The sequence below is a fragment of the Heptranchias perlo genome, chromosome 2, assembly GCF_035084215.1.
Source record: "Heptranchias perlo isolate sHepPer1 chromosome 2, sHepPer1.hap1, whole genome shotgun sequence".
Taxonomy (NCBI): Eukaryota; Metazoa; Chordata; class Chondrichthyes; order Hexanchiformes; family Hexanchidae; genus Heptranchias; species Heptranchias perlo.
The window spans coordinates 134,428,873-134,455,495 of record NC_090326.1 but is presented as its reverse complement, the minus strand read 5'-3'; the positions used below and the strand labels follow the sequence as shown (position 1 = coordinate 134,455,495).

Sequence of the window (26,623 nt, the reverse complement as noted above, 5' to 3'; positions counted from 1 at the left end):
ATTGGGAATCTCTCTATTTTACCTTGTATTTTACTGTGGTCACTGTTCACACTGGATTGTCATTTTGCTTCACGTGGGAGGAGGGAGAAAGAATAGATCCTATAAATTGTGAAGGATTACTGACGTCTAGTAAATACAGTGGGATTTATTTCTTGAGGAAGAAACCTGACATCTGTTTAACAGACTTGTAGGTGTCTGCACCTGACTGCATCAGGCTCAAGCCATGGAAAATAAACTGTAGTGAACTGCTGAGATGCATAGGAAGTGATGTGATGCCTTCAGTAGTTTCCTTTGGGGTTTCTTTATCTTTACAGTTCAATGTTAGTAATTCTTTTGATTTGTATAAAATGTTTTTTGTGATCAAAGTTCAATTCAAACAGATGTGAAAGTCACTTGCCAATTAATACGAGAATGCCCTGGACACTGTTGCACTTGAGTGTTTATGCTTCGTATATCTTTGCAGCTCTGCTGAAATATTCTTTTCTCTTTCTTCCCCCCCCTCCACATCCCCTACTGCTGCAGCAAAGTATCTGTAAATTTGGGTGGTGGTGCCTCATTTTCTTGACCTGAAGTCACATTGTGAAAATGTGCATTTTACTACTTTTAGTTAAGTTCATGCTTAGTAAGATTTTAATATTTATAAAAGCAAGATTGATTTATGTGGAGAGGTTGCAAAAACTGACCTTGTGTGCTTTTGATGTTCAGAAGGGCTGTTGATCATTTTCACAAAACATCTTTCACAAATGTTTTAAAAGGTTGATTATTTGAAGAGGGAGTCTTCACGTCAGTTATGGTAAAAAAAAAACTGTTGAGAAAAATCCTGATCATGAACATCATTTTTGTTCTTTGTGTCTTGGAAACAGTGGGGCAGAAATTTGTCAATTTCCGGGCGCAAAGCTGGCGACGTGGCCGCAATGCGCGTCCAAACCTGGAGGCCCGTGGCTGGACCAACTTTGGGCCTTGGACCTCATCTAAGTAATCTTGGCGAGGTACCAGCGCAGTTGCATCTCTACTGGTAGCTTTCCCTTCTGCAGCACTGAATTTCGGGCCACCTGCCTCGCCAGCAACAGCCTCACCTAAGTTCCAAGGTGCAGTGGGAGGACAGCTGATTGCGGCTGGCAGCAGCCATCAGGAATGCTGTGGAGTCTGGAGGAGCACACCTGATCGTCCTAGCTCCAAATTAAAATTAACATTTGTTATTGTAAACTTTTATCTTTTTGGTGGGGGCCACTTGCTAAGTTACATCCACGCCAGCAAAATCTGAGCGGAGCAGGGCATGTACTTGCTCTGCTCTGGGCAGTCCAATTTCCCAGAGAGGTCCGAAAACAGACGTTCGGCCCCTTGCATTTGCGAATGAAGAGCTTAATGCTTGTTTTAGGCAGTCACCTGAAAAATTGCCTGACACAATAACGGGCCAGGTGTCTTTTCGGCATCCTTGGGCCATAGAAATTGGCCCTCGTTGTTCCTGTTTAATGCCTGTAAAACAGGCATAGCACAGTCCAAATTCTAGGCCAGTGTTTTAAGTAGAGTGTCAGTGGCATTGGGGAGCCAGCATGTAGGAGTTTGCAGAACTGCAGATGGAAAAAGGAAGTTGGCCCAAAGCCTCATTCTCTGGATTTGGAAGGTGCCAAAGGTGGCAAACTTAACCTAAATATATCACAGCTTATCTGTTATTATAGTCACCATATTTGGAGCAGACTATTGTTTCGGATTTTACATGCAGCAGTCAGTCTGCATGAGTCAATTCTAATTACCAAGATAGTGCTTCAGGAACTTCAAAAAATAATTGGAGATGAAGTTGTTCATCCTGTTCAAAATTGCTCAAAACCTCCCTGATTAAAGCTGTTCTGCAAAGCAACACCTCCCATCCTATAATTTTATTTCAGCACAGAATAATGTAGGAGCAATAGAATGTCAGGGAAAGGACTGATGTTGTGAAGGTATTACCCATGAACATGAAGAGTAACCAGGTCCTTTGCTGCTTAGTGTTGTAAACTGAATTGTATTGCAATCATCCAAGTTGATTATATTCATTTCACATGTTCGTGAAATAAAATGTGAACAAAAGGGGAAGTTTTATGCTGTTCATAGCCAGGTTGTGTGAAATCAAAATTACTTACTGATTTGTAAAAAGATATCGTAGATGTAATATCAATCCTAATTGATTTTACACGTTTTCACCTTTGGAGTGAGCCGAAGTTTGAGATTTTTTTGAAGTTTTTGATTTAATTCGATAGATAATGCATATTTGTTGGACAAATTACAGGAATGCAAGTGATTTAGGGATTGTATCTTTAAAATTAAAGTTTAAAATCTTTGAGCATTATTGCAGGCATAATTGTATTTCTTCAAGCAGCTCATAGTGCTATTTTGCGCACATATTTTGATTTAGTCGAAAGTTTTTTTTCCTGATGCATCAAGTATGTACTGTGTTTTAGCCATATAAAGAGTTTAATTTAAGGAATGATTGAATTGTAGCAACATGCATCGATATATGTGACTGCACTGTCAACATACAATGGTACCCTCCAGAACAATTGTGACCTGTGCTTTGGCAAAAATCACTGCATGATTTTTTTTTAAATGAATGAGGCTGGTAGTTTTATAACCATCAGCCTATAGAGTATTTGCTTTATAGTCTCAAGATATACATTGGTAATAAAAAAAAAGGAGCTTTATTTTCCTCAGAGAGATGGTGTCGGAGATTAATGGATCATTTTGTGCTGAGCTGCAATCTGCACTAAATTTGCTGCTGTTATAGTTTCAGTAGATTAATGTTTTTGTGGAAGGAAAAAAGTGGATGGACAGGCTACCATGTGCTGATTCATCCCTCAATCTGTCCCTAATCAGCATTTCCTTCAAGCTGCATTTCCTCAACATGCTGTGTACTTGTGTGACCTCCACATTGGGGCACAGCACCTTTTATTTTCAATCTAGCAATTTTGGACCAGATGGTGCTGATGAATATGAGAAATTGGAAGGGATAGTACTGGGAGGAAGAATGTAGCCAATGACCTATTGAGGGGACAAATGTAAGGAATCTTACAACACCAGGTTATAGTCCAACAGTTTTATTTGAAAATCACAAGTTTTCGGAGCTTACCTCCTTCGTCAGGTGACCCTCACTCACCTGACGAAGGAGGTAAGCTCCGAAAGCTTGTGATTTTCAAATAAAACTGTTGGACTATAACCTGGTGTTGTAAGATTCCTTACATTTGTCCACCCCAGTCCATCACCGGCATCTCCACATCATGGCTACTATTGAGGGGATGGGGGGGAGGGGAGGTGGAGCTGGCCGAATGCTCTAATCATACTTTAAAGATACAAAGGGTCTAATGTTTGAGAATGTTTCGTGTGTGAGAATAAATTGGCGGGTGACGTGAAATGGAACCCAAAAGTCTTTTATAAACATAAAAAATAATAAAAGGATAGCCAAAGGAAGGGTGGGGCTGATTAGGGACCAAGAAGGAGATCAGGTCGATCAGAGGGCATGTCTGAGGTACTAAATGAGTACTTTGCATTTGTCTTCAGTATAAAGGGGGATGCTGCCAATGTCACAGTAAAGGATGAGGTAGTAGCGAAATTGGATAAGATTAAAATAGATGAAGTGGCAATCCTTAAAAGGTTGGCAGTGTTCAAAATAGAAAAGTCACCTGGTCCAGATGGGATGTATCCGAGCTTGCTGTGGGAAATAAGGGTGGACATTGCCTAGTCTCTGTACAAAGTCCTCCTTCGATATGGGAGTGGTGCTGGAGGACTGAATGTTACACCTCTTCAAAAAAGGGGCGAGGGATAAACGGGCAACTACAGGCCAGTCAGCCTAATATTGGTGGTGAGGAAACTTTTAGAGACAACAATCCACAACAAAATTAATTGGCACTTGGAAAAATATGAGTTAATGAAAGCCAGCATGGATTTGTTGAAGGCAGATCTTGTTTGACTAATTTGATTCAGTTCTTTGATGAAGTAACAGAGAGGGCTATTGAGGGTGGTGCTGTTTATGTTGTCTATATGGGCTTTTAAAAGGCGTTTGATAAAGTACCACACAATGGACTTGTTTGCAAAATTGAAGTCCACGGGATTAAAGGGGACACAAAATTGGCTAAGGGACAGAAAGCAGAGAGTGGTCAATGGTTGTTTTTCAGACTGGAGGGAAGTGTGCAATGGTCCCCCAGGGGTCGGTGTTGGGACCACTGCTCTTTTTGATATATATTAATGGCCTGGACAGGGCATAATTTCAAAATTTGCACATGACACTAAACTCGGAAATGTCGTAAACAATGAGGAGGATAGTTAACAGACTTCAGGAGAACATGGACAGACTGGTGAAAAGGGCAGACATGTGGCAGATGAAATTTAATGCAGAGAACTGTGAAGTGATTCATTTTGGTAGTAAGAATGAGGAGAGGCAATTTAAACTATATGGTACAATTTTGAAGGGTGTGCAGGAATAGAGAGACCTGCGGGTGTATGTACAGAAATCTTTGAAGGTGGCAGGACACGTTGAAAAGGCTGTTTAAAAAGGCATACAGGATCCATAGCTTTATAAATAGAGGCGTAGAGTACAAAAGCAAAGAAGTTATGCTAAACCTTTATAAAATACTGGTTCGGCCTCAGCTGGAGTATTATGTTCAATTCTTGGCACCAAACTTTAGGAAGGATGTCAAGGCCTTCGAGAGAGTGCACAAGAGATTTACTAGAATGGTACTTGGGATGAGGGACTCCAGTTATGTGGAGCGACTAGATAAACTAGGGTTGTTCTTCTTGGAGCAGAGAAGGTTAAGAGGAGATTTGATAGAGGTGTTCAAAATCATGAAGGGTTTTGATCGAGTTAATAAGGAGAAACTGTTTCCAGTGGCAGATGGGTCGGTAACCAGAGGACACAGATTTAAGGTGATTGGTTCTTTTGTCAGAGGTGAGATGAGGATTTTTTTTTATATAGCGAGTTGTCATGATAAGAAACATAAGAAATAGGAGCAGGAGTAGGCCATGCAGCCCCTTGAGTCTGCTCCGCCATTCAATCAGATCATGGCTGGTCTTCGACCTCAATTCCACTTTCCTGCCCGATCCCCATATCCTTTGATTCCCCCAGAGTCCAAAAATCTATCCATCTCAGCCTTGAATATATTCAATGACTCCGCATCCACAGCCCTCTGGGAGAGAGAATTCCAAAGATTCACAATCCTCTGCGTGAAGAAATTCCTCCTCATCTCAGTCTTGAATGGCCGACCCCTTATCCTGCGATTATGCCCTCTAGTTCTAGATTCTCTAGCCAGGTGAAACAACCTCTCAGAATCTTTAATGTTTCAATGAGATCACCTCTCATTCTTCTAAACTCTAAAGATAATAGGCCCATTCTACTCAACCTCTCTTCATGGAACAACCCTCTCATCCCAGGAATTAATCTAGTGAACCTTCGTTGTACCGCCTCCAAGGCAAGTATACCCTTCCTCAGATAAGGGGAACAAAACTTTACCTCGTACTCCAAGTGAGGTCTCACTAAAGCCCTGTACAACAGTGTATCTGGATGCACTGCCTGAAAGGGTGGTGAAAGCAGATTCAGTAATAACTTTCAAAAGGAAATTGGATAAATATTTGAAGGGGAAAAATTTGCGTGGCTATGGGGAAAGAGAGGGGCAGTGTGTCAAATTGGATAGCCCTTTCAAAGAGCTAGCACAATCATGATAGACCGAATGGCCTCCTCTGCTGTATCATTCTATGTTTCTATGTTGCATGTTGGAGATGAAATTACCTCCCCATGTAAAGAAGGATAAGTCTCCAACAATAAATATATTGGAAGTTTGCACTTTACACAAGGAAGTAAGTTCTAATGTCAAGAGTGATTGGAGTTTAGACCCGTTATAGCCATTGTGAATTATTAGATTCTAGGATATCAGGGTCTGAGGACTAAAATTGCAGATCTTTTCTCTCTTCCTCCACTCCCTTAAATACAGCTCTCTGTGGTTCAAGCATTATCGACATAAGTCTGGCTACCAGGGAACCGTAAACAGGAACTATAACTTTTAAAACTATTTAAAAAGATCCTAAAAGCTTATAACAGCTTTTTACTTGCTGTAATTGGAATTGTTCATTTTAAATTAAAATACTTAAGACGTCTCACAAATAAGGGTGTTATTAGCTAATGGTCTCAGTAAAGCTAATCTCGAGGTAGGATTCCTGTAATGGTTCTTGCTGGTTAGAATGATGTTCACCAGCAGATCCATTTTTTAGTATAACTTAGTGCTCATTTTGCTAATATGACAGACTTTATACATGGCCATACTGCTAGTATTAACTTTACCAAATATTAATTATTATGTTTTAAAATAATTTAAAGAAATTACAAAACATGAGTGTGAAGAAAGAACTTGAATTTATATAGTACCTTTCACATCTTCAGGACATCCCAAAACACTTCATAACTAATGATGTACTTTGGAAGTATAGTCAGTGTTGTGGCAGGCAATTTGCGCACACAAAGTCGGACAAACAGCAATGAGATGAATGACCAGATAATTTGTTTTGGTTGAGGGATAAATGTTGGCCAGGATATCTCCCCTGCTCCTTGTCTTAATGCAGTTATACAGGGCCTTGGTGAGATCACACCTGGAGTATTGTGTGCAGTTTTGGTCTCCTTACCTAAGAAAGGATATATTTGCCATAGAGGGAGTGCAGCAAAGGTTCACCAGACGGATTCCTGGGATGGCAGGACTGTCATATGAGGAGAGATTGGGTCGACTCGGTCTGTATTCACTCGAGTTTAGAAGAATGAGAGGGGTTCTCATTGAAACATATAAAATTCTGACACGGCGAGACAGGGGAGATGCAGGGAGGATGTTTCCCGTGGCTGGGGGGTCCAGAACAAGGGGTCACAGTCTCAGGATACCGGGGTAGGACATTTAGGACTGAGATGAGGAGAAATTTCTTCACTCAGGGTGGTGAACCTGTGGAATTCTCCACCACAAGTCACTGAATAAATTTAAGAAGGACACAGATAGATTTCGAGACACAGAAGGCATCAAGCGGTATGGGGAGAGGGCGGGAATTGTGAGAGAGGATCAGCCATGATCATATTGAATGGCGGAGCAGGCTCGAAGGGCCGAATGGCCTACTCCTGCTCCTATTTTCAATGTTTCTATGAATAGTGCTGTGGGATCTTTCTCGTCCACTTGAGAGGGCAGACGTGGCCTCAGTTTAATATCCCATCCGAATGACAGTACCTCCAACTCACTCAGTCATTCAGTGCTGCACTGAAGTGCCAGCCTCGATTATATGCTCAAGTCTTTGGAGTTGGACATGAACCCACAAACTTCTGACCTAGAGGTGAGAGTGCTGCCACTGAGCTGAGGCTGGAACTATAAAGTTAATGTGCCAAGCAGCAATTTCCTGAACAACAAATACACACCACCTAAGTACTTGAATTAGAATTCTGGAGCATTCTGAATATCAAGTGTTTCGAAAGTGCTGTGTGACTGTTTGTTTATGTATAATGTGTCATAAATAATTACTTGCAACATTAGCACTCAAATTTGTTTATAAAATATGATGCAGGCACCACTTACGTCACTGCTATATTTTTGAATGTTGTTTTGAAACTGTATAAAGTGATCGTGTCATCAATGATCTGCATTCAGTCAGAAGATGGACACGTGGGTGGTAAATTTGACTTGTGCCCAAAACAAGTGCAAAGTCAGCGGAGCGACTGCTCCATGTGCCAAATTAGTCTTCAGGCTTCATTTAAATGCCGCCGGCACCAAACGGGTGCCGCCTCCTGCAGTTCGGGGCGGATGGGAAATTGACCGGCAGAGTTGTGACCACAAGGTTAGGGTGGGGGGGTGGAGACGGTGCGGATGATCCCAGGGGCCCAGATCATGCTGGCATTGGCTGGAGCACTCCTGGTTAGGCCGTTCAAGACCTGGTAGAAGTACACGGAGCATGCACGGTGCAAACTCTGGCCATTTGTACCTGAATTTCACAGTTGGTGTCCTACAACTGGCGTAGGACCCCAATTTATAGATTTAAGGAGCCTAATATCTGTTTCAAGCAGTTACCCTGGACGACTGAAAGTCACCGAAGCAAGTATGGTGTCCGGCACACTTCGGTTCAGGTGGGGTGCAACAGTTTGCAATGCAAAATTTAGAGTTCTTAAGGGTGCAAAATGGACAGCTGCAAGATTAATTTCTCTCCCATTGTATCAACATAAATGAAACTGGGAGATGAATTTATTCCTAAAAAGTAAATTAATTCCTAAAATTCTATTTATAACATCTACAGTATTATGTGCAGAGCAGGTTCGAGGGGCCGTATGGCCTATTCCTGTTCCTATTTCTTATGTTGACTTTAGTTCATGTGCCATTGTGAAGCAATATTTGATCAAGGAAAACTGAATATGAAGTACAGATAAAAGGATCTTTTCTAACATTCCTAGTACAGTATTACTTTCAATTAAATACATTCCAAATGACTAGTCCTTAGCCCAAGCTCCTGAACAGCTACTTCTGAGGAAACAGATGTTGGATATCCTTAAATATCTATGACAATTTTTTTTTAAAATGTAGCTGTATGTAGTTTATGGCGGTGGATACTGCATCTTAATCTAACGAGGATCAACTGTTCTCTTCTAGTTGAAAATCTGTTTTTTTTTTATTTGCAACACTTGGAACATTTTACACGAAATGGCAGCAAACGTGCATCTAATATGTTGAGAATTGGTATTCAGATGCCACATAATCTCGCCTGATGCCAGAAATTGCAGCCAGGTCCATGTCCCTGTTTTCCTTCAAAACCAGAATTTTAAAAAAAAATGAACTTATGTAGTAGCTACCATTAGAATGGCATAATAAACTAAAAGACTACTGTGCATTGTGTTAACCCAACGGGGTGGAATTTTAGAGCTTGCTGTGTGTCTGTTTTTTTTTAACAACACTGTAAAGTTTTATAGTATTAGTCTGGCAGAGAGATATGTATTTATGATTTTATTTTGCTAATTTTGGTGTTCTTTATTTTAGGTAGACTATTATTGCTTCCTCAAAATCTAGTAAATGTGTGCACTGTGGTTCTGATTCCATTTTTAAAAATCATTTCAAATCTAATCGAAGATTGTGTGAAACATAACTTTTTTTTGCCTTGCACACCGAATTCTTTTGTTCAGAACCATATGGAAACAGCTAACATTTCAACAATGAGCAAACGTAGATACCATGCCTTTTTTTAAAATCATAAACCCTGCTTTATAACTTACACAGACCTTGCCTAATAGCTCTGAGGGATATGACAAGAATGGTGATATTAAATTTCTCTAGACTAACAGTAAATTTTTCCATACTGATGTCAAAAATGTTGAACATCTGGAACCTGCCGCGCGAGTGCATGGCTCACTGCAGGAACATTTTTATCAATTTTTAGTTATTCTCTTGCTAGCTACTAAATTTTTTCCATACAGTGCTTTAGATCAAATAAAGACTTGTGCAGTTAAACCTTTTTTAAGGAAGTTAAACATTGGGAAGGCACCGTTAAAATGTTTTTTTAATGTTAGTAGCACATGGGGATTTGACACACAGTTTTTCTGTATTTAAGTGCAAGTTGAATTTATAGCGCAAATTTTGTGGTACCTGAAATAAAAATCACTTGACAGTTTTATCTTCGACCATATTTGTGCGTTTATTGCACACAATAACTCAGCTGGTGATTGAGGGCAGTAATGCTGCAGAGTTAATGTTTCCAAATTGTAAGAACAAATTTTGTGATTTGCATTCAAATCATGAGGATTTCATGTGTTGCTATCTTTTCAACCTGAAGAATTAAGTTGTTTATTCAATTCCGTTTAATAATTTGTTCCCAAATCTGTCGTACTGTTGCACAGCACAAAGCCACCGCCAATGCTGCTGTTGAGCCAATCAGCTGGAGGCTTGTGAGAACGGGCCAGGGCAATTCACCTTCTGATTTCCCCTTCCTCCACTCACAGAAGCTCCTGGGCTCACTGAGCAATTCCCCTCAGTGGCTACACCTGAAGTCAGGAACTCGTTGTGTGAAGTCTTACAGGAAAACTCCTATCCTACCACACTTGGATAGTATAGTGAGGCTGTAATCTCCTTAGCTTTAGTTTTGAAGTTCAAAACAAAATGCTGAAAGGTTCAGCTCAAATCCTGAGTGGTTAAGTTCCCCCAATGGCTTTGTTGGGTAAATACTGTTTGTAATTGAACTTCCTTGACTGGCGCAATTCCCCCACTATGCTGAGTTAACTGATGTCCATCGGGATTCTAGTTGGGTTGGTTACAATTTTCATCCCAGTCCGTGCACTGAGAAGGGAGAAATAAAAAGTTGCCTGGCTTCCTACTTCCGATTACTAACCAGTGAACTGTATTGGAAAGTGCTCATGTATGGATGTTGGGTGAGGATAGAGTGAGCTCAGATGCGAGCTTTCCTCCTCCAACCCCTCTCCAGTGTAATAATGTACCATCAGTCCTTGTTTGGGCTCACACATGAAGAATGGCCATTTGAGTGATATACTGGAGGGCAGCTGGTGTCTGTGGAATCATATACAGTAGGAATTGATGCCTCCAGTTAGAGATGAGGAGGAAATTGGCAAAGAAAGTTGTTGATGATGGTCTCCTGTCTCACAGCTGCATCTGATCACAATAAAAACTGAGGTCTATGAACATTGTGAACATTTGCAGTTGAAGAAAATGTGTTAAATGCTGTGCCCCTGACACAATGCAAGTATTTTTGTGTGTTCATTTTCATTTCGCAGTGAGTTCCAGAATTATTTCCAACCTCTCATAATCTATTAAATAATAGGCCCCAAATGAAATGGGGTTTATTTACAAATAATGCAGCTCTCATTTCATTGTCTGCATTGATGCCATTTTTAAATGACTCTTAAGTTTAAAAATCACAGGTGAATATATTTGCTTATGTTTGGTTTGATAGCGAATAAAGATCATTTCAAAATAACTTGAAAATTTTAAAATCATTGGTAAATTGGATAGTAAAATTTCCAGGTGGGTACAAACTATGCTACTTCAATGTTCTATAAATCATTGCGTAGTCCTATGAAAAGCTAGATGTTGCAACTTTAACCAGTCTATTTTATTTGAATTAATAAAATGAAGATCTGCAGTGGAAATTTAACTGCAGTGTTTATGCCAGTAAAATTAAGAGATATTTAGCCATTAGTCGAGATGCAAATCCTCAATTTTAAAAAAAATATTAAGTAGTCTATGTAGGTAATCTGCAACACAAATGCATTTTCCCAAGCGTTGTGTACAATCTTGTCTGTTTCAAATGTGTTAACAAATTTTTGTCATAGCAGGTGTCATAGAATCAGTTTATACGCAGTTCCCTGCCTTTCAAATTAAGTTGCTGTAGACTTTTTGCGAGCAATATTCACTTGTGCAAGAAGGTGTCTGCCTTGGAACTCAAGTTTTTCTACTAATGGAATGCTGTTTCTGCAGCAATGGCTGCATTCAGTTACATGGAGTCTATAGCACAAACAGGCCATTCGGCCCAACTGGTCTATACCAGCGTTTATGCTCCACAGGAGCCTCCTCCTCTCCTTCATCTAACCCAATCAGCGTACCCTTCTATTCCTTTCTCCCTCGTGTGCTTATCTCGCTTCCCCTTAAATGTATCTGTGCTATTTACCTCAACTACACATTGTGGTAACAAGTTCCACATTCTTACCACTCTTTGGGTAAAGAAGTTTCTCCTGAATTCCCGACTGGATTTATTAGTGACTATATCTTATATTTATGACCTCTAAATTTGGACTCCTCCAGAAGTGGAAACATTTTCTCGACATCTACCCTATCAAACCCTTTTATTATCTTAAAGACCTCTAATAGGTCATCCCTCAGCCTTCTCTTTTCTATAGAAAAGAGCACCAGCCTGTTCAGCTGCAAAGTATATCCTCTCAGTTCTGGTACCATCCTTGTGAATCTTTTTCACACTTTCTCCAATGCCTCTATATTCTTTTTATAATATGGATAACCAGAACTATGCAGTTCTAAATGAAAACCTTGGATTGGGGAGGACTTGACACTTAGTTTGTTTTATAAAGTTTTTGTAACCTTGGTAAAGCAGAGTTCCTTTTTGCCTTCTGTATCTTGTCTCACCACCTTGTTGTCCCACAGTTGCGTATTGCAATATGGATTCTTGAGACTACACATTGAAAAATGACAGCTGCTTCTGCATTCTAAACTGGGATTAAAGATCAACAAAAGTAAAATCTTTTCATAGTTGTAATATTTTATAGTTTGGAACATCTGCAACGACAGCTTTTCTCCCCTGAAGTAAGAGCCAATTTTCCACAATGCAGCGGTGACGTGAATCATGGGACTGGCTGGGAGGAGGCTGCTGTACGAGGGAGCTGGACCAGCATTAGCAAGGACAGAATATTAAATTATATATTTCCATAGACAGGAAGTAAAATACTGCACTGGAAACAGCAGGTTGTGTGATTGCCTCATTGCACGCTGGGGAGAAATCCTTTTAACTGCAGATCTGTAAAATTGAGAAAGTTGGGGCCCTAGTTTCTACTGAAGCAGCAGCGTTGCCTTGGCTGCGATCGAAGTTCAGTGTTGAGGCTTTGTTGTAAATGTCATTACTTAATATATAAAAAGAAAATTCTTCAAATTAATCCTATTTTCTGGTACTTCATTGTAACCTGTAGATAGGATGTTTAGGGGCCAGTTACACTGCATGTTACGGTTTGAGACTGGTATGTAATGGCCGTAGAGACTCCATGTATGCCGTTGCTTAAAGATTTGAATTTTTCCTGTTGATTCTGAAACCAGTTGAAGTCCCTGGACCTGAGCCCACTTTTATCCCGTGCATGCTTGCATATGCACTTCAGAGCAAATAATATTGTGACACAGTGCATCCAACACGTGTCCTGCAATAAATGTGAACTCCAGGAAGCCAGAGTTACGCTGCCACCTGCAAATTCAAATTATGCTCTGAGACCCCCCAATGCCCATTTTGCTTCTCATGTTGAAGTGTGCTATGGAGTCAGATCACACTGGTCTGCTCCAGAGTTATGTTGCTACTTGTCAGTTGCAAAAAGTGGCAGTATAATTGCACCTTTCTGACACAATCTGGTAAGGATAACCAGATTGAGGAAGGGACAAAGTGTACAAACAAAAGAGTGCACTAAGAAATAGGGTCCAGGTAAGAAAAAATGGTAATAAGAAAAATAGGGCCATAGTACAGAAAAATGTTAAGATGTCTAAAAATGTTAAAAAGACAAATCTAAAGGCACTGTATCTGAATGCACGAAGCATTTGTAATAAAGTAGATGAATTAACAGCGCAAATAGATGTAAATGGATATGATATAATTGCGATTATGGAGACATGGCTGCAGGGTGACCAAGGCTGGGAGCTGAATATCCAAGGGTATTCGATATTTCAGAAGGACAGGCAAAAAGGAAAAGGAGGTGGGGTGACGTTGTTATTAAAGAATGAGATCAGAGCAATAGTGAGAAAGGATATTGGCTCAGAAAATCAAGATGTACAATCAGTCTGGGTGGAGTTTAAGAAGCATCAAGGGGCAGAAAACAGTGGTGGAAGTTGTCTATTGGCCCCCAAATAATAGTGGTCATGTAGGGGACAGCATCAAACAGGAAATTAGAGATGCATGTAACAAGGGTACGACAGCAATCATGGGTGACTTTAATCTACATATAGACTGGCAAAACCAAATTAGCATAATACTGTGGAGGATGAATTCCTGGTGTGTGTACAAGATTTTTTTTTAGAGCAGTACATTGAGGAGCTAACCAGGGAACAGGCTATCCTACATTGGGTATTGTGCAATGAGAAGGGGTTAATTAATAATCTTGTGGGTAGGGTAGAGTGACCGAAACATGATAGAATTCTTCATTAAGGTGGAAGGTGAAGTAGTCCAATCTGAAACTAGGGTCCTAAATTTATCAAAGGAAACTACGAAGGCATGAGGAGTGAGTTGGCAATGATAGATTGGGAAGCTTCATTAAAAGGCATGACGGTGGATAGGCAATGGCTAACATTTAAGGAACAAATGCATGAATTGCAACAATTATACATTCCTTTCAGGCACAAAAACACAAAAGGAAAAGCAGCCCGACCATGGCTAACAAAAGAAATTAAGGATAGTATCAGATCCAAAGAGGAGTCATATAAAGTTGCCAGAAAAAGTAGCAAGCCTGAGGATTGGGAGCAGTTCAGAATTCAGCAAAAAAGGACCAAGAGATGGATTAAGAGGGGAAAAATAGAGTACGAGAGTAAACTTGCAAGGAATATAAAAGCAGACTGTAGAAGCTTCTGCAAGTATGTAAAAGGAAAAAGTTTACTAAAAAGAAAAAGTATAGAAAAAGAAAGGACAAATGTAGGTCTCTTACAGTCAGAAACGGGAGAATTTATAATGGAGAACAAGGAGCAGTTAAACAAATACTTTGGTTCTGTCTTCACGGAAGAGGACACCAATAACTTACCAGAAATGCTAGGGAACCAAGGGACGAGTAAGAAGGAGGAATTAAAGGAAATTAGTATTTGTAAAAAATTGTGCTGGAGAAATTAATGGGACTGAAAGCCGATAAATCCCCAGGGCCTGATAATCTGCATCCCAGAGTACTAAAAGAGATAGCCATGGAAATAGTGGATGCATTAGTTGTCATCTTCCAAAATTGTGTAGATTATGGACAGGTCCTGCAGATTGGAGGGTGGCAAATGTAACCCCACTATTTAAAAAAGGAGGGAGAGAGAAAACAGGGAACCACAGACCGGTCAGCCTAACATCAGTAGTCGGGAAAATGCTGGAGTCTATTACAAAAGATGTGATAACAGGACACTTAGAAAATATCAACGGTATTAGACAAAGTCAACATGGATTCATGAAAGAGAAATCATGTTTGACAAACCTACTGGAATTTTTTGAGGATGTAACTGGTAGAATAGATTAGGGAGAAACGGTGGATGTGGTTTATTTGGATTTTCAGACGGCCTTTGATGAAATCCCACGTAAGAGGTTAGTGTGCAAAATTAAAGCACATGGGATTGGGGGTAATATACTGGCATGGATTGAAAATTGGTTAACAGACAAGAAACAGAGAGTCGGAATAAATTGGTCTTTTTCAGGGTGGCAGGTGGTGACCAGTGGGGTACCGCAGGGATCAGCGCTTGGGCCCCATCTATTCACAATATGTATCAATGATTTTGATGAGGGAACCAAATGTAATATTTCCAAGTTTGCTGACGACACAAAATTAGGTGGGATGGTGAATTGTGAGGAAGATGCAAAGAGGCTTCAAGGTGATTTAGACAAGTTGTGAGTGGGCAAATACATGGCAGATGCAGTGTAATGTGGATAAATGTGAAGTTATCCACTTCGGAAGGAAAAACAGAAAAGCAGAGTATTATTTAAATGGTGATAGATTGGGGAATGTTGATGTACAAAGGGACCTGGGTGGTCTTGTACACCAGTCACTGAAAGCAAACATGCAGGTGCTGCAAGCAGTTAGCAAGGCAACTGGTATGTTGGCCTTCATTGCAAGAGGATTTGAGTACAGGAGCAAGGATGTCTTACTGCAGTTATACAGGGCCTTGGTGAGGCCACACCTGGAGTATTGTGTGCAGTTTTGGTCTCCTTGCCATAGAGGGAGTGCAGCGAAGGTTCACCAGACTGATTCCTGGGATGGCAGGACTGTCGTATGAGGAGAGATTGGTTCGACTCGGCCTGTATTCACTTGAGTTTAGAAGAATGAGAGGGGTTCTCATTTGAAACATAAAATTCTGACAGGGCGAGACAGACTGGATGCAGGGAGGATGTTTCCCCTGGCTGGGGGATCCAGAACGAGGGGTCACAGTCCCAGGATACGGGGTAGGACATTTAGGACTGAGATGAGGAGAAATTTCTTCACTTAAAGGGTGGTGAACCTGTGGAATTCTCCACCACAGAAGGCTGTGGAAGCCAAGTCATTGAATATATTTAACAAGGAGCTAGACAGATTTCTACACACAAAAGGCATCAAGCGGTATGGGGAGAGAGCGGGAATATGGCATTGAGATAGATGATCAGCCATGATCATATTGAATGGTGGAGCAGGCTCGAAGGGCCGAAATGGTCTACTGCTGCTCCTATTTTCTATGTTTCTAAGTTTATACATGGTTCTTTCATGTGCTGTGCCTGTTTTTTTATAAATAGTCTATGAATTTTATAAATAATAGTTTGAAAGTACAAGATGTACTAGTGCGGCATTTAGTGAAAATATGATGACCCACACAGTTCAATATTCTGTTTGTGTTCTTCACTCACAGAAATGGGTCCTTCAATTGTGAATTTGAAGCAGTTTGGCTCTGGGTGAAGAAGTTGCGGTGATTTGAGATCTTTTTTAAAAAATGTATTCTTGGGATGCGGGTGTTGCAGGCAAAATGGACATTGATCGCCCATCTCCAGTTGCCCTGAGAAGGTGGTAGTGCATCACTTTCTTGAATCGCTGCAGTCCATGTGGTGAAGGGGCTCCCACAATGCTGTTATAGAATCATAGAAAGGTTAGGTAGTGTTCCAGAATTTTGACCCAGCGACAATGAAGGATCAGCAAAATATGTCCAAGTCAGGATGGTGTGTGACTCGGAGGGGAACTTGGGAGGTGATAGTGTTCCCACGCACTTGATGCACTTGTCTTTTAAAGGTGATGGAGGTCACGGATTTGGGAGGTGCTGCTGAAAAAGCCTTGGCGAGCTACTGCAGTGCATCCTGTAGATAGTACACACTGCAGTCAAGGTATGCTGGTGGTGGAGGGAATGGATGTTTAAGCCAGTGGATGGGGTGCCAATCAAGTAGACTGCTTTATCCAGGATGGTGTTGAGCTGCTTAAGTCGTGTTGAAGCTGCACCCATCTGGGCAAGTGGAGAGGATTCCATCACATTCCTGACTTGTGACCTTGTAAGTGGTAGAGATGCTTTGGGGAGTCAGAAGGTAAGCCATTCACTGCAAAATACCCAGACCTGCTCTGGTAGCCACAGCTGGCTGGTCCAGTTGAGTTTCTGGTCAATGGTGACTCGCAGGATGATGGTGGGGGATCGGCAATGGTAATACCATTGAATGTGGGAGGTGGTTATGCTATCTTATTGGAGATGGTCATTGTCTGACACTTAACGTGGCACAAAGTTTTACTTGCCATTTGTCTAGGTCTTGTTGCATACAATTGTAAACAATTTTACAACACCAAGTTATAGTCCAGCAATTTTATTTTAAATTCACAAGCTTTCGGAGGCTACCTCCTTCCTCAGGTGAACGATGTGGATACAGGCATGGACTGCATACAGGCATGGACTGCTTCATTATCTGAGGATAATATTGTGCGTGTGACATTTTGCATTTGTTTTCATCTGAAGACAGTAAAATCGTGGACTGAGAGGCACTGATGAAAATGTAGTGTTCTGGCCCTTTGCTCCTCCCAGTTCCCTGTTGCAACAGTACCTCAATTTTCTCAAAAAAAAAACTCACGCTCTCTTTTAAAACTTAATTATTGTGGAGATTGCAACATTACTTCTCATCAAGAATTGTTAAATCCTATGGCTTAAAAAGAAATGATTGCTTTGATTGTGTATATGCAGTCGGCATAGCAGCAAAATATGCTATGAAAGATTTTGAAGTCCTGCAGACAAAAATTTTTGCAACAATACCCTGACCATTTAGAAGTGTCTGGCCCATGTCAGACTTGTGTCTACTTTGCAGCCACAAAAAAGTGCAATTTTTACTTCTGTTGCATGGTGAACAGCATTAAAATGGTAAATGGTAATGGAGCACCAAATGTGGGTGATCGGTTCCAAATTTTTTAGCTTTGGGTCGAGCTGAGCAACTATTTCCCATAATGATATAAATCAAAAATTTATCATTTATCATTTATTTCTCCATTTTAATTTACTTGTTTTCCTACACTCACTGGGTAAATGTCTCATCTGGCTTGGTCCATCTTGCAGATGGCCTGCCTAAGAATGGGAATTTGTTGTGTGGAAAATTGAGGTTGAGGTTGAGACTGAACAGATCAGACCACTCTGTGGTTGTAAGATCTCCAAGCTACAATCTGATAGTTGTAAAAGTTTAAAATGTAGCTTGGAAAGGGGTCTGTCCATTTTGGAAACCTAGCCCCTTGACATCCTTCGGCAGTATTGAACGAGTTGGCTGTGTTCTCCATCTGTAGCCGTGATGGAGTCCACAGACTACATTGTTAAAATAAACTCTTGTCAACAGTTACCATAAACTTTCATTATTTACTGTGTGCTGTTGCTGTTATACACTTGGGTATATTCCCTAACAAAATGAATTTCCAAAATCTTTATCTGTAAGACAACTCCTTGAACTATGAATAGTGGTAATAATTTAATTTGTTCTGTCATCTGTTTCTCCTCTGATAAATCAAAAGTAAGAACGCTGCTCAAGACTGTCAGTGTTAAGGACCTTTAGAAGAACAATTACAGCAGTATTGTGTGGCTTTTATTGAACTGGATAACACATCTATTGGTATGAAGAATGTTTCTATTTCATCACAAAGCATTTTGCGAAGCTACATTTGTTTAAAGAACAAGGAATTTGAATTTGAATTTGAATTTCAAATCGCCACTGAAAGTAGAACTGTAGCAATTTTTAAATGAAGGTATCATATAAAGGAATGTTCCAGATAATTGAGCCATGTTTAACTGTCATGAATTGTAATGTTGCAGAATTAAATTATGCTTCCTTTTGGGTGAAATTTGGTAAGTGTCCAAATGTTTAGAAAACAAATTTTATAAAACTGATCCGAGAATACAAAATTTAATTGAAGGTACAAGTAGTATTCAGAAAAATTGATTAGAAACTGAAGATCCAAGTATGTATGCACAGTTTAAAGGAATGGTTATGGGAACATTTACCATAAGATTGTGACATTATGCACCATGACTGCAGCATGTCTTGGTAAAATCTTTGTTTTCCCCCTCTCAGTATTTAACCTAGGCTGTTTGCTGGTCCTTGTAGCTCAGTGACCACTTTTAACATAGATTAATTATTCTTAGGATGAATCTGAACAATATTAGTGCCTTGAAGAGTTTTTAAAAAAATGTACAAATGTTACGGATGTAAGATAAGGGACTTTACAAGACAATGTTTACAAAAAATATATTTGTGGAACCCTGTTCTGAATTACTTAAAGTAAATTGCTTAAACAATTTTTAATTTGTCAGTATGTTATAAAGTTTAATAGGGAAACTATGCAAAGCACTGAATGGGCGGCTGTCTATAATTTACATTGGTGGAAAGTTTCAAAAGCTTAGAGTCGACTCAGAAATATTGTAGTGATGGTGCTTAAGGTCACAATTTTGTTTTTACAATGTTCCCTTAAGCATTCCTTTAAGAAGACGTCCTCTTTATAGGGTCATAAAAGCATCACTCTTCAATCAGTGTCCTCCGTCTCCACTGCATGTTTTTTTCTTTTGGGTTTTAATTTTTTTTTGATATTTACAGGTTTTATAATATTGAGACTAACAGATTCTGCTAACAATTAAATTGATTTTCACAGTCCTGTAATACTGCAACAGTTGCTTTTATTTAGCTTTACATTCCCAACCTTCTCGGAATGACATTGTAGTAGGAATGTTTTTGTATATAACTGTCATAGCACAGTAGAAACTTGACTGATATTAAGGACACTCTTCGGTTGCTTACATGGCCTTGTTGACTAGGCTTGTTAGAAGTTATTTAAATAAATGGAATGGTTCTTTTAAATCTGACTTTAATCAGCAATAAAAAGAGCCAAGGATGTTCTTTATGTTGTAACAATACACTTTTTCATATATTACGAACTGGCAGGGTTTCATGGTACGGTGAAAAGTGGACCCAGTACACTCCTTAGGGCTGGAGTTCTATAGTGTTTTGCAATAGTATAGATACCAAAATAAAACATGTGTACAAGTGATTTTTTTTGTAGTATACTATAAAATCACAACATCTCCAAACGTTGGATTGAATTCTGCGCACTGTTACCACCTTCACTAACTTGATCGGGCGGTGTTTGTGTCCCAGTGCACTGCACAAAACTACGGACTGTCTTCATTTCAATATTTAAATTTGCTTCTGGAAGACCCGCCTTAAAACCTACGTCTTTGACCAAGCTTTTGTCCTAGTATCTTTTTTTATAGCTCGGTGTCAATTTTTGTTTGATTACGCTCCTGTGACGTGCAGTGGGATGTTTTACTACGTTAAAGGCACTATACATGCAAGTTGTCATCGTTTGCTTGCTGCTGGAAGGTTCAGTGTGTAAGGATCAGTGGAGAATGGCCACATAAAACTATCCCAAGTTCAGTGCGATTGACCCTTGTGTGCTGTGTTTTTACGGAAGTGGTTTAAAATAAACTTGAAGTGGTACAGATGCTTCTCTGGACTTGTGTTCTATTGGGGACAAGCATCCTTTTATTCAGTAATCAAAAAAAATTATGAAGAGATGAAGCTGGTGACCTGGTGCCACCACGGAGATGGTGTAATCTTCGCTGTTGATCTGGAGATTCCATGATGATTTCCAAATCAAGCACTATAGGCAGCACTTGATGCCCCACAAGTGATTTAATTTTATTGTTCCTGCTCTTTTCTAAAGCAGTGCAGCATTAAACCACCACAACCTCCAGAAAAAATGTGCACTTTCTTCAGTAGCGCAGGTTTACTTTAAAAAAAAAATTGCGTAAAATACTGAATCTAGAGTTTTTATTAAACCACACTTTTGGGCTCTATCATTAGAGTAAAAAAAAATGAAAATCTGAGGATAAGAAGCCAACCTTTTAACCTATATTAATACACAACTCTTTCCACTAAACCAGATATTAAATGTCTGTGGGAATAGCTGTACAGTGCCACTTTTAAACTGACACTGCTTCTTACACTTTTCCCTGTCCCACCAACCCAAAAAAAAGTGTTCAAAGTATTTTTGTGCGTAGTTTCTGATAAAATAATACTGGTAACCATAATCAAACTGTTTCAATGAAAAATACAGATTACAGGTTTTACCTCTTATTTTTAAAAAGACATGTATGGATTCATTCAGTTTTGGCTTTTAGTAAATCTTGGAAAAAAAATCTCAACTTGGGTTATTTTGTGACAACTATTTCCTCCTCTGTTCATTCTCCTTTTCCCAGTACATGAAACGAGCATTGTAGGTGAAAAGCAAAAGGGCTATAGTAACATATTAGTGTAGTTAATTATATGGTAATCAAGTATTTAAGAGACTTGGATGATTTTGGTTAAAACCGAGGGACAATGACGTATGCAATAATGGTTCTCTGGAGGCGATCGTAACCTGTCTGTTTTTGTAGACTGCAGCCGGGTGAAAGCAGCAGTTTGTCCTTTTACCCTGTGTAATCCTCCTGGAAAATCAAACATGTGCTGCGACTTGACTTTAAATGATGCCAGGATACCTCCCTAAAGGGGGCTTGAGCTTTCACTGTTGCTGCATTACTTTGACTCATGTGGATGGCTGTTGCCTGATGGATGGATTGTGCTTTATGCTACTGTGGAACAGTGTGCTACTGTCTGCCTTTTGGAAGCTGGCGGGGAAGCGTGCCACTCATAATTGGGACAGTGTCTTTTGTAACTCTGGGCATCTCCAGAGATTTAGCATCTGCTGATTCTGATGAAGTTCTATTTCACAGCCTGTGGATTTCCTCAATTTTAAAATTGAAGCAGTCCAGACAGGCAGTTGCTAATCGAGTATCAGTTAAATTGATAGAGGATTTCTGTTGCATTACACTTATTGTGTTTCATATTTATTCACAGGTCTGTATGAATTGTTGGCTTCCTTGCCAACCCAGCTGCAGTCACATGTGAACAGCCAGGAAGACCTGACCTTCCTACGGGATATGTTTGGTGAAAAAAGCCTTCATTCACTAGTGAAGGTAACCACAGTGTAAACTAACCAAGAAAGCATATGGAAAAATGTTTTTGGTATAAGCTAGTCAACTGACGACCATGTTATTGCTAGACAAAAACAAGCAACTTTTTATTCCACTAGCTTTATTATGAACATTCCTTGAGTGGAAGTTGTAAAAAAAAAAGTGACACTTCCCAAATTGCATAGATGGATAGATTTAATGAGGTGATAATCTGGTGCAGTACATTAATCTAAAGTATTGTTTTGCTTGAGTTTATTAAAAGGAATACCTTTCCACCAAACAATGCAGGAATTGCACCCCCCCCCCCACAATTTCCCAATGCACTGGACCCCCTGTGACCAAGGCACCCTCCAGTATCACTCTGAAGCAGCCGCTGGGGGGACTCAAGAATGCTTCATGATCAATGGATGCTCTCTTTTTTAACCTATTCCCTCCGTACCTATGAAAATGCACTTAGCCTCCACCAAGCACCTCCCTGGAGCAATGTGGCTAAAATAAGGAACTCAGCCAACTGAGTGGGGGCTAGAACCTGGCGTCCATTGCTGTTTAAAATGTGTGTTGATGCTCTGACACGCTGTTAACTGTGATGCCTTATATGGGGAGAAAGGCTGAGCCATTCCAATGTTGATCCTTGGACAATAATTCTAAGATTGACTCACATAATTTGGGAACCCATGCAAAAATCTAATCGCTACAAAGGCTTCCTGTTCATATCCTTCTTTGTGTTGTCCAGTCTTCCCTGCACCCCCCACCCCATGGCCTCTGTTTATTTCTGTGTTTTTGATTGTTCACACAGCCTGCCTCTGCAGTATTCAATCTGGGTGGAGATGACCAATAAATTAAGGATCCTTCAACATTGATAGTATTTGTTAAATTAATTCCCCCATACCATCAGAGTCAGCAACTTCTAAGCCAAAACCTTCAATCACAGAATGAAAAATTGCTGTTATAAACAAAAGTGTTCAACAAATTGACAGAACAAAATAAAAGATTGCTACTTAATCATAATACCTTGTAACAGTTTGATTCTTAAAGGATCTGTGTGATGAGACACTGAGGTTTGTATTTCGACACAAGTCTCATTCGACATTAAATAGCAATGTAGCAAGGGTCCTTCCCCATCCCTGCAAACAAATCTAGCCACTTGAATGACGTGTATACTGTATTTCATGCAAGTGCTATTTAAACATACACCAATAGATGGGGTAGGAGTGAAATAGAAGACAGTTACTCGATCAGAGTTATGGGGGAAAGAGCTTCACTCAATACTTGAAGTGCCTTAATTTTAAGGGTATGCTATGGTGTAGGCAGGATCACCTGCTTATTGTTTGAAATTTGTTATTGGTTAAGAGAGATGGCCACAAACTTGTCTTTGAACAAGTGCTGATGATGTCATTGTACTTAACCTTTTTATTTTCAGCCAGTATTTAAATTACAAATTAGGATTTTAGGAGTAAGCAGGGACAAAATGGAGTCTTTTTTTCCCACCCAAAGGCGAATAGAATTGTGGAATAAATGATCAAGGAAGACCATTTAAGTAAATTGTATAAATGGGGTAAGTAAAAATGGTTTCAGGAGACAATGATAGGTGATTCTAAAGACAGAAGAATTTGATGGATGTAGTGAAAAGGCAGTAGGAGGAACATACTTGAGTTTAATGGAATTTTCCTCAAAATTCTCATGTTTTTGCATACCTATTCACAAACCATTGTGATTCATAAAAGGTACAGGGAAGTAGAATAGTTATGTTACATTGTTCTAAAGTAATTAGCTCCTTTTTTATATTCGTTCATGGGATGTGGGCATCGCTGGCGAGGCCGGCATTTATTGCCCATCCCGAATTGCCCTCGAGAAGGTGGTGGTGAGTCGCCGCCTTGAACCGCTGCAGTCCGTGTGGTGAAGGTTCTCCCACAGTGCTGTTAGGAAGGGAGTTCCAGGATTTTGACCCAGCGACGATGAAGGAACGGCGATATATTTCTAAGTCGGGATGGTGTGTGACTTGGAGGGGAACGTGCAGGTGGTGTTGTTCCCATGTGCCTGCTGCCCTTGTCCTTCTAGGTGGTAGAGGTCGCGGGTTTGGGAGGTGCTGTCGAAGAAGCCTTGACGAGTTGCTGCAGTGCATCCTGCGGATGGAACACACTGCAGCCACTGTGCGCCGGTGGTGAAGGGAGTGAATGTTTAGGGTGGTGGATGGGGTGCCAATCAAGCGGGCTGCTTTGTCCTGGATGGTGTCGAGCTTCTTGAGTGTTGTTGGAGCTGCACTCATCCAGGCAAGTGGAGAGTATTCCATCACACTCCTGACTTGTGCCTTGTAGATGGTGGAAAGGCTCTGGGGAGTCAGGAGGTGAATCACTCGCCGCAGAATACCCAGCCTCTGACCTGTTCTTGTAGGCACAGTATTTATATGGCTGGTCCAGTTAAGTTTCTGGTCAATGGTGACCCCCAGGATGTTGATGGTGGGGGATTCGGCAATGATAATGCCGTTGAATGTCAGGGGGAGATGGTTAGACTCTCTCTTGTTGGAGATGGTCATTGCCTGGCACTTGTCTAGCGCGAATGTTACTTGCCACTTTTGAGCCCGGATGTTGTCCAGGTCTTGCTGCATACGGGCTCGGACTGCTTCATTATTTGAGGGGTTGCGAATGGAACTGAACACTGTGCAAGCATCAGCGAACATCCCCATTTCTGACCTTATGATGGAGGGAAGGTCATTGATGAAGCAGCTGAAGATGGTTGGGCCAAGGACACTGCCCTGAGGAACTCCTGCAGCAATGCCCTGGGGCTGAGATGATTGGCCTCCAACAACCACTACCATCTTCCTTTGAGCTAGGTATGACTCCAGCCACTGGAGAGTTTTCCCCCTGATTCCCATTGACTTCAATTTTACTAGGGCTCCTTGGTGCCACACTCGGTCAAATGCTGCCTTGATGTCAAGGGCAGTCACTCTCACCTCACCTCTGGAATTCAGCTCTTTTGTCCATGTTTGGACCAAGGGTGGAATGAGGTCTGGAGCCGAGTGGTCTTGACTGAACCCAAACTGAGCATCGGTGAGCAGGTTATTGGTGAGTTAGTGCCGCTTGATAGCACTGTCGACGACACCTTCCAACACTTTGCTGCTGATTGAGAGTAGACTGATGGGGCGGTAATTGGCCGGATTGGATTTGTCCTGCTTTTTGTGGACAGGACATACCTGGGCAATTTTCCACATTGTCGGGTAGATGCTAGTGTTGTGGCTGTACTGGAACAGCTTGGCTAGAGGCGCGGCTAGTTCTGAAGCACCAGTCTTCAGTACTACAGCCGGGATGTTGTCGGGGCCCATAGCCTTTGCTGTATCCAGTGCACTCCGCCGTTTCTTGATATCACGTGGAGTGAATCAAATTGGCTGAAGACTGGCTTCTGTGATGGTGGGGATATCGGGAGGATGCTGAGATGGATCATCCACTCGGCACTTCTGGCTGAAGATGTTTGCAAATGCTTCAGCCTTGACTATCCAGTTATAATTTCAGTTAATCGCATCCCTTCTCCTGAATTGTTGTTCATAGTCCAGCAACATATATCCCATTCTGCTATTCTAAAATCTTCTACAAGATCTTTTTTTAGCTTCTTAAAGATGACTGGCCCAAGTTTTTTCAATACTCCCTCATAACTCGGTCCTCTGACACTGAAATAAGCTGTGTGGCTCTTGATTGCATCGCCTACAGGGTTTGGCTGGAACCCCTATGTTTTGGTGACCAAACTGGAAACATTACTCAAGGAGCCATCTGATCAGTGCACTGTACAGTTTAAGTCTAACATTATCCTATTGTCTTGGCTGCAAAGTTCTGCATTGCATCTTTTTGTTGTTCCACAGTTGAATACGAAGTCTATTAACCTGCAACAAATAACAGAAATTTGGTTGTGACATAGTTGTGCATAAAAAAAGAACATTTATATGGCGCCTTCCACAACCTAAGGATGTCCCAAAGTTGTGACCTGTGAATTTGGCTTCCCCAAATGTAACCCATTATTTTATTTTCTGTTATCTATGTAGTCATCCACTCATTACCTGTCCACCTTGTCATTGGTGTATGATTAGTAATCCCACTGAGTTTGGCTGCTGAAGCAGTACTTGAAGGGATGATATGAATTTAAACTGTAAGATTCTGCAGCCCAGACAGAACTTCTGAGAGTCACTGCTAAAAGCTCAGCTGGCCAGCCCTTTGGTGGAAGGGAATCTATTGAAACACTGTGCAGGAAGTAGAAGTTGCAGATTTGGTTTGCCATATGTTTAGAGACCTTTTTTTGACAACGAATTAAGTACCCTATATTTTCATCAACAGTCATTGCAGTTTATTTAAGCCCTTTTATAGTATTGAAAGATTTTGAAACGGCAAAGCTGTTCCCTTACTGTTAACAATTTTTTTTTATATAGAATATAAAAAACAAATCAATCGCCCATGGGATTGCACGCTGTTAGTCAGATAATATGATCTTTTTCTTACCTGTTTCAGTTGTCTTTGTGTTGAATTTTTTTTCTTTCTCTTTCTCGTTTGCTTTTCTGTCTCTATTCTGCTTTACTCTCCCGAATTCCATTTTGCTTTCTTCTGTCTTCTGCTTCTCTCCCTCTCGTCTTATTTTCTCGTTCCTTCCGGGTGAGAGGTGATATCGCATGGCGTGGTGGGGAAAGAAGCCACCAATGCCTGCAGGCTACATTTGGGGTTGGGAGTAGTGATCAAAATATGGTCCTCAGT

At 40.6% G+C, this 26,623-nt stretch overlaps 1 protein-coding gene across 7 annotated transcripts in view; it reads left to right on the top strand.

Annotated features, from left to right (window-relative positions):
• Positions 1-26,623, top strand: part of mpp7a (MAGUK p55 scaffold protein 7a) — a 417,410-nt gene that overhangs the window by 164,268 nt on the left and 226,519 nt on the right. For all 7 annotated transcript variants that reach the window (XM_068007174.1, XM_068007182.1, XM_068007172.1 and 4 more), the window contains one exon: positions 21,778-21,896. In XM_068007174.1, the coding sequence (XP_067863275.1) occupies positions 21,778-21,896 (119 nt within the window). The remainder of the gene's footprint in view (positions 1-21,777; positions 21,897-26,623) is intronic.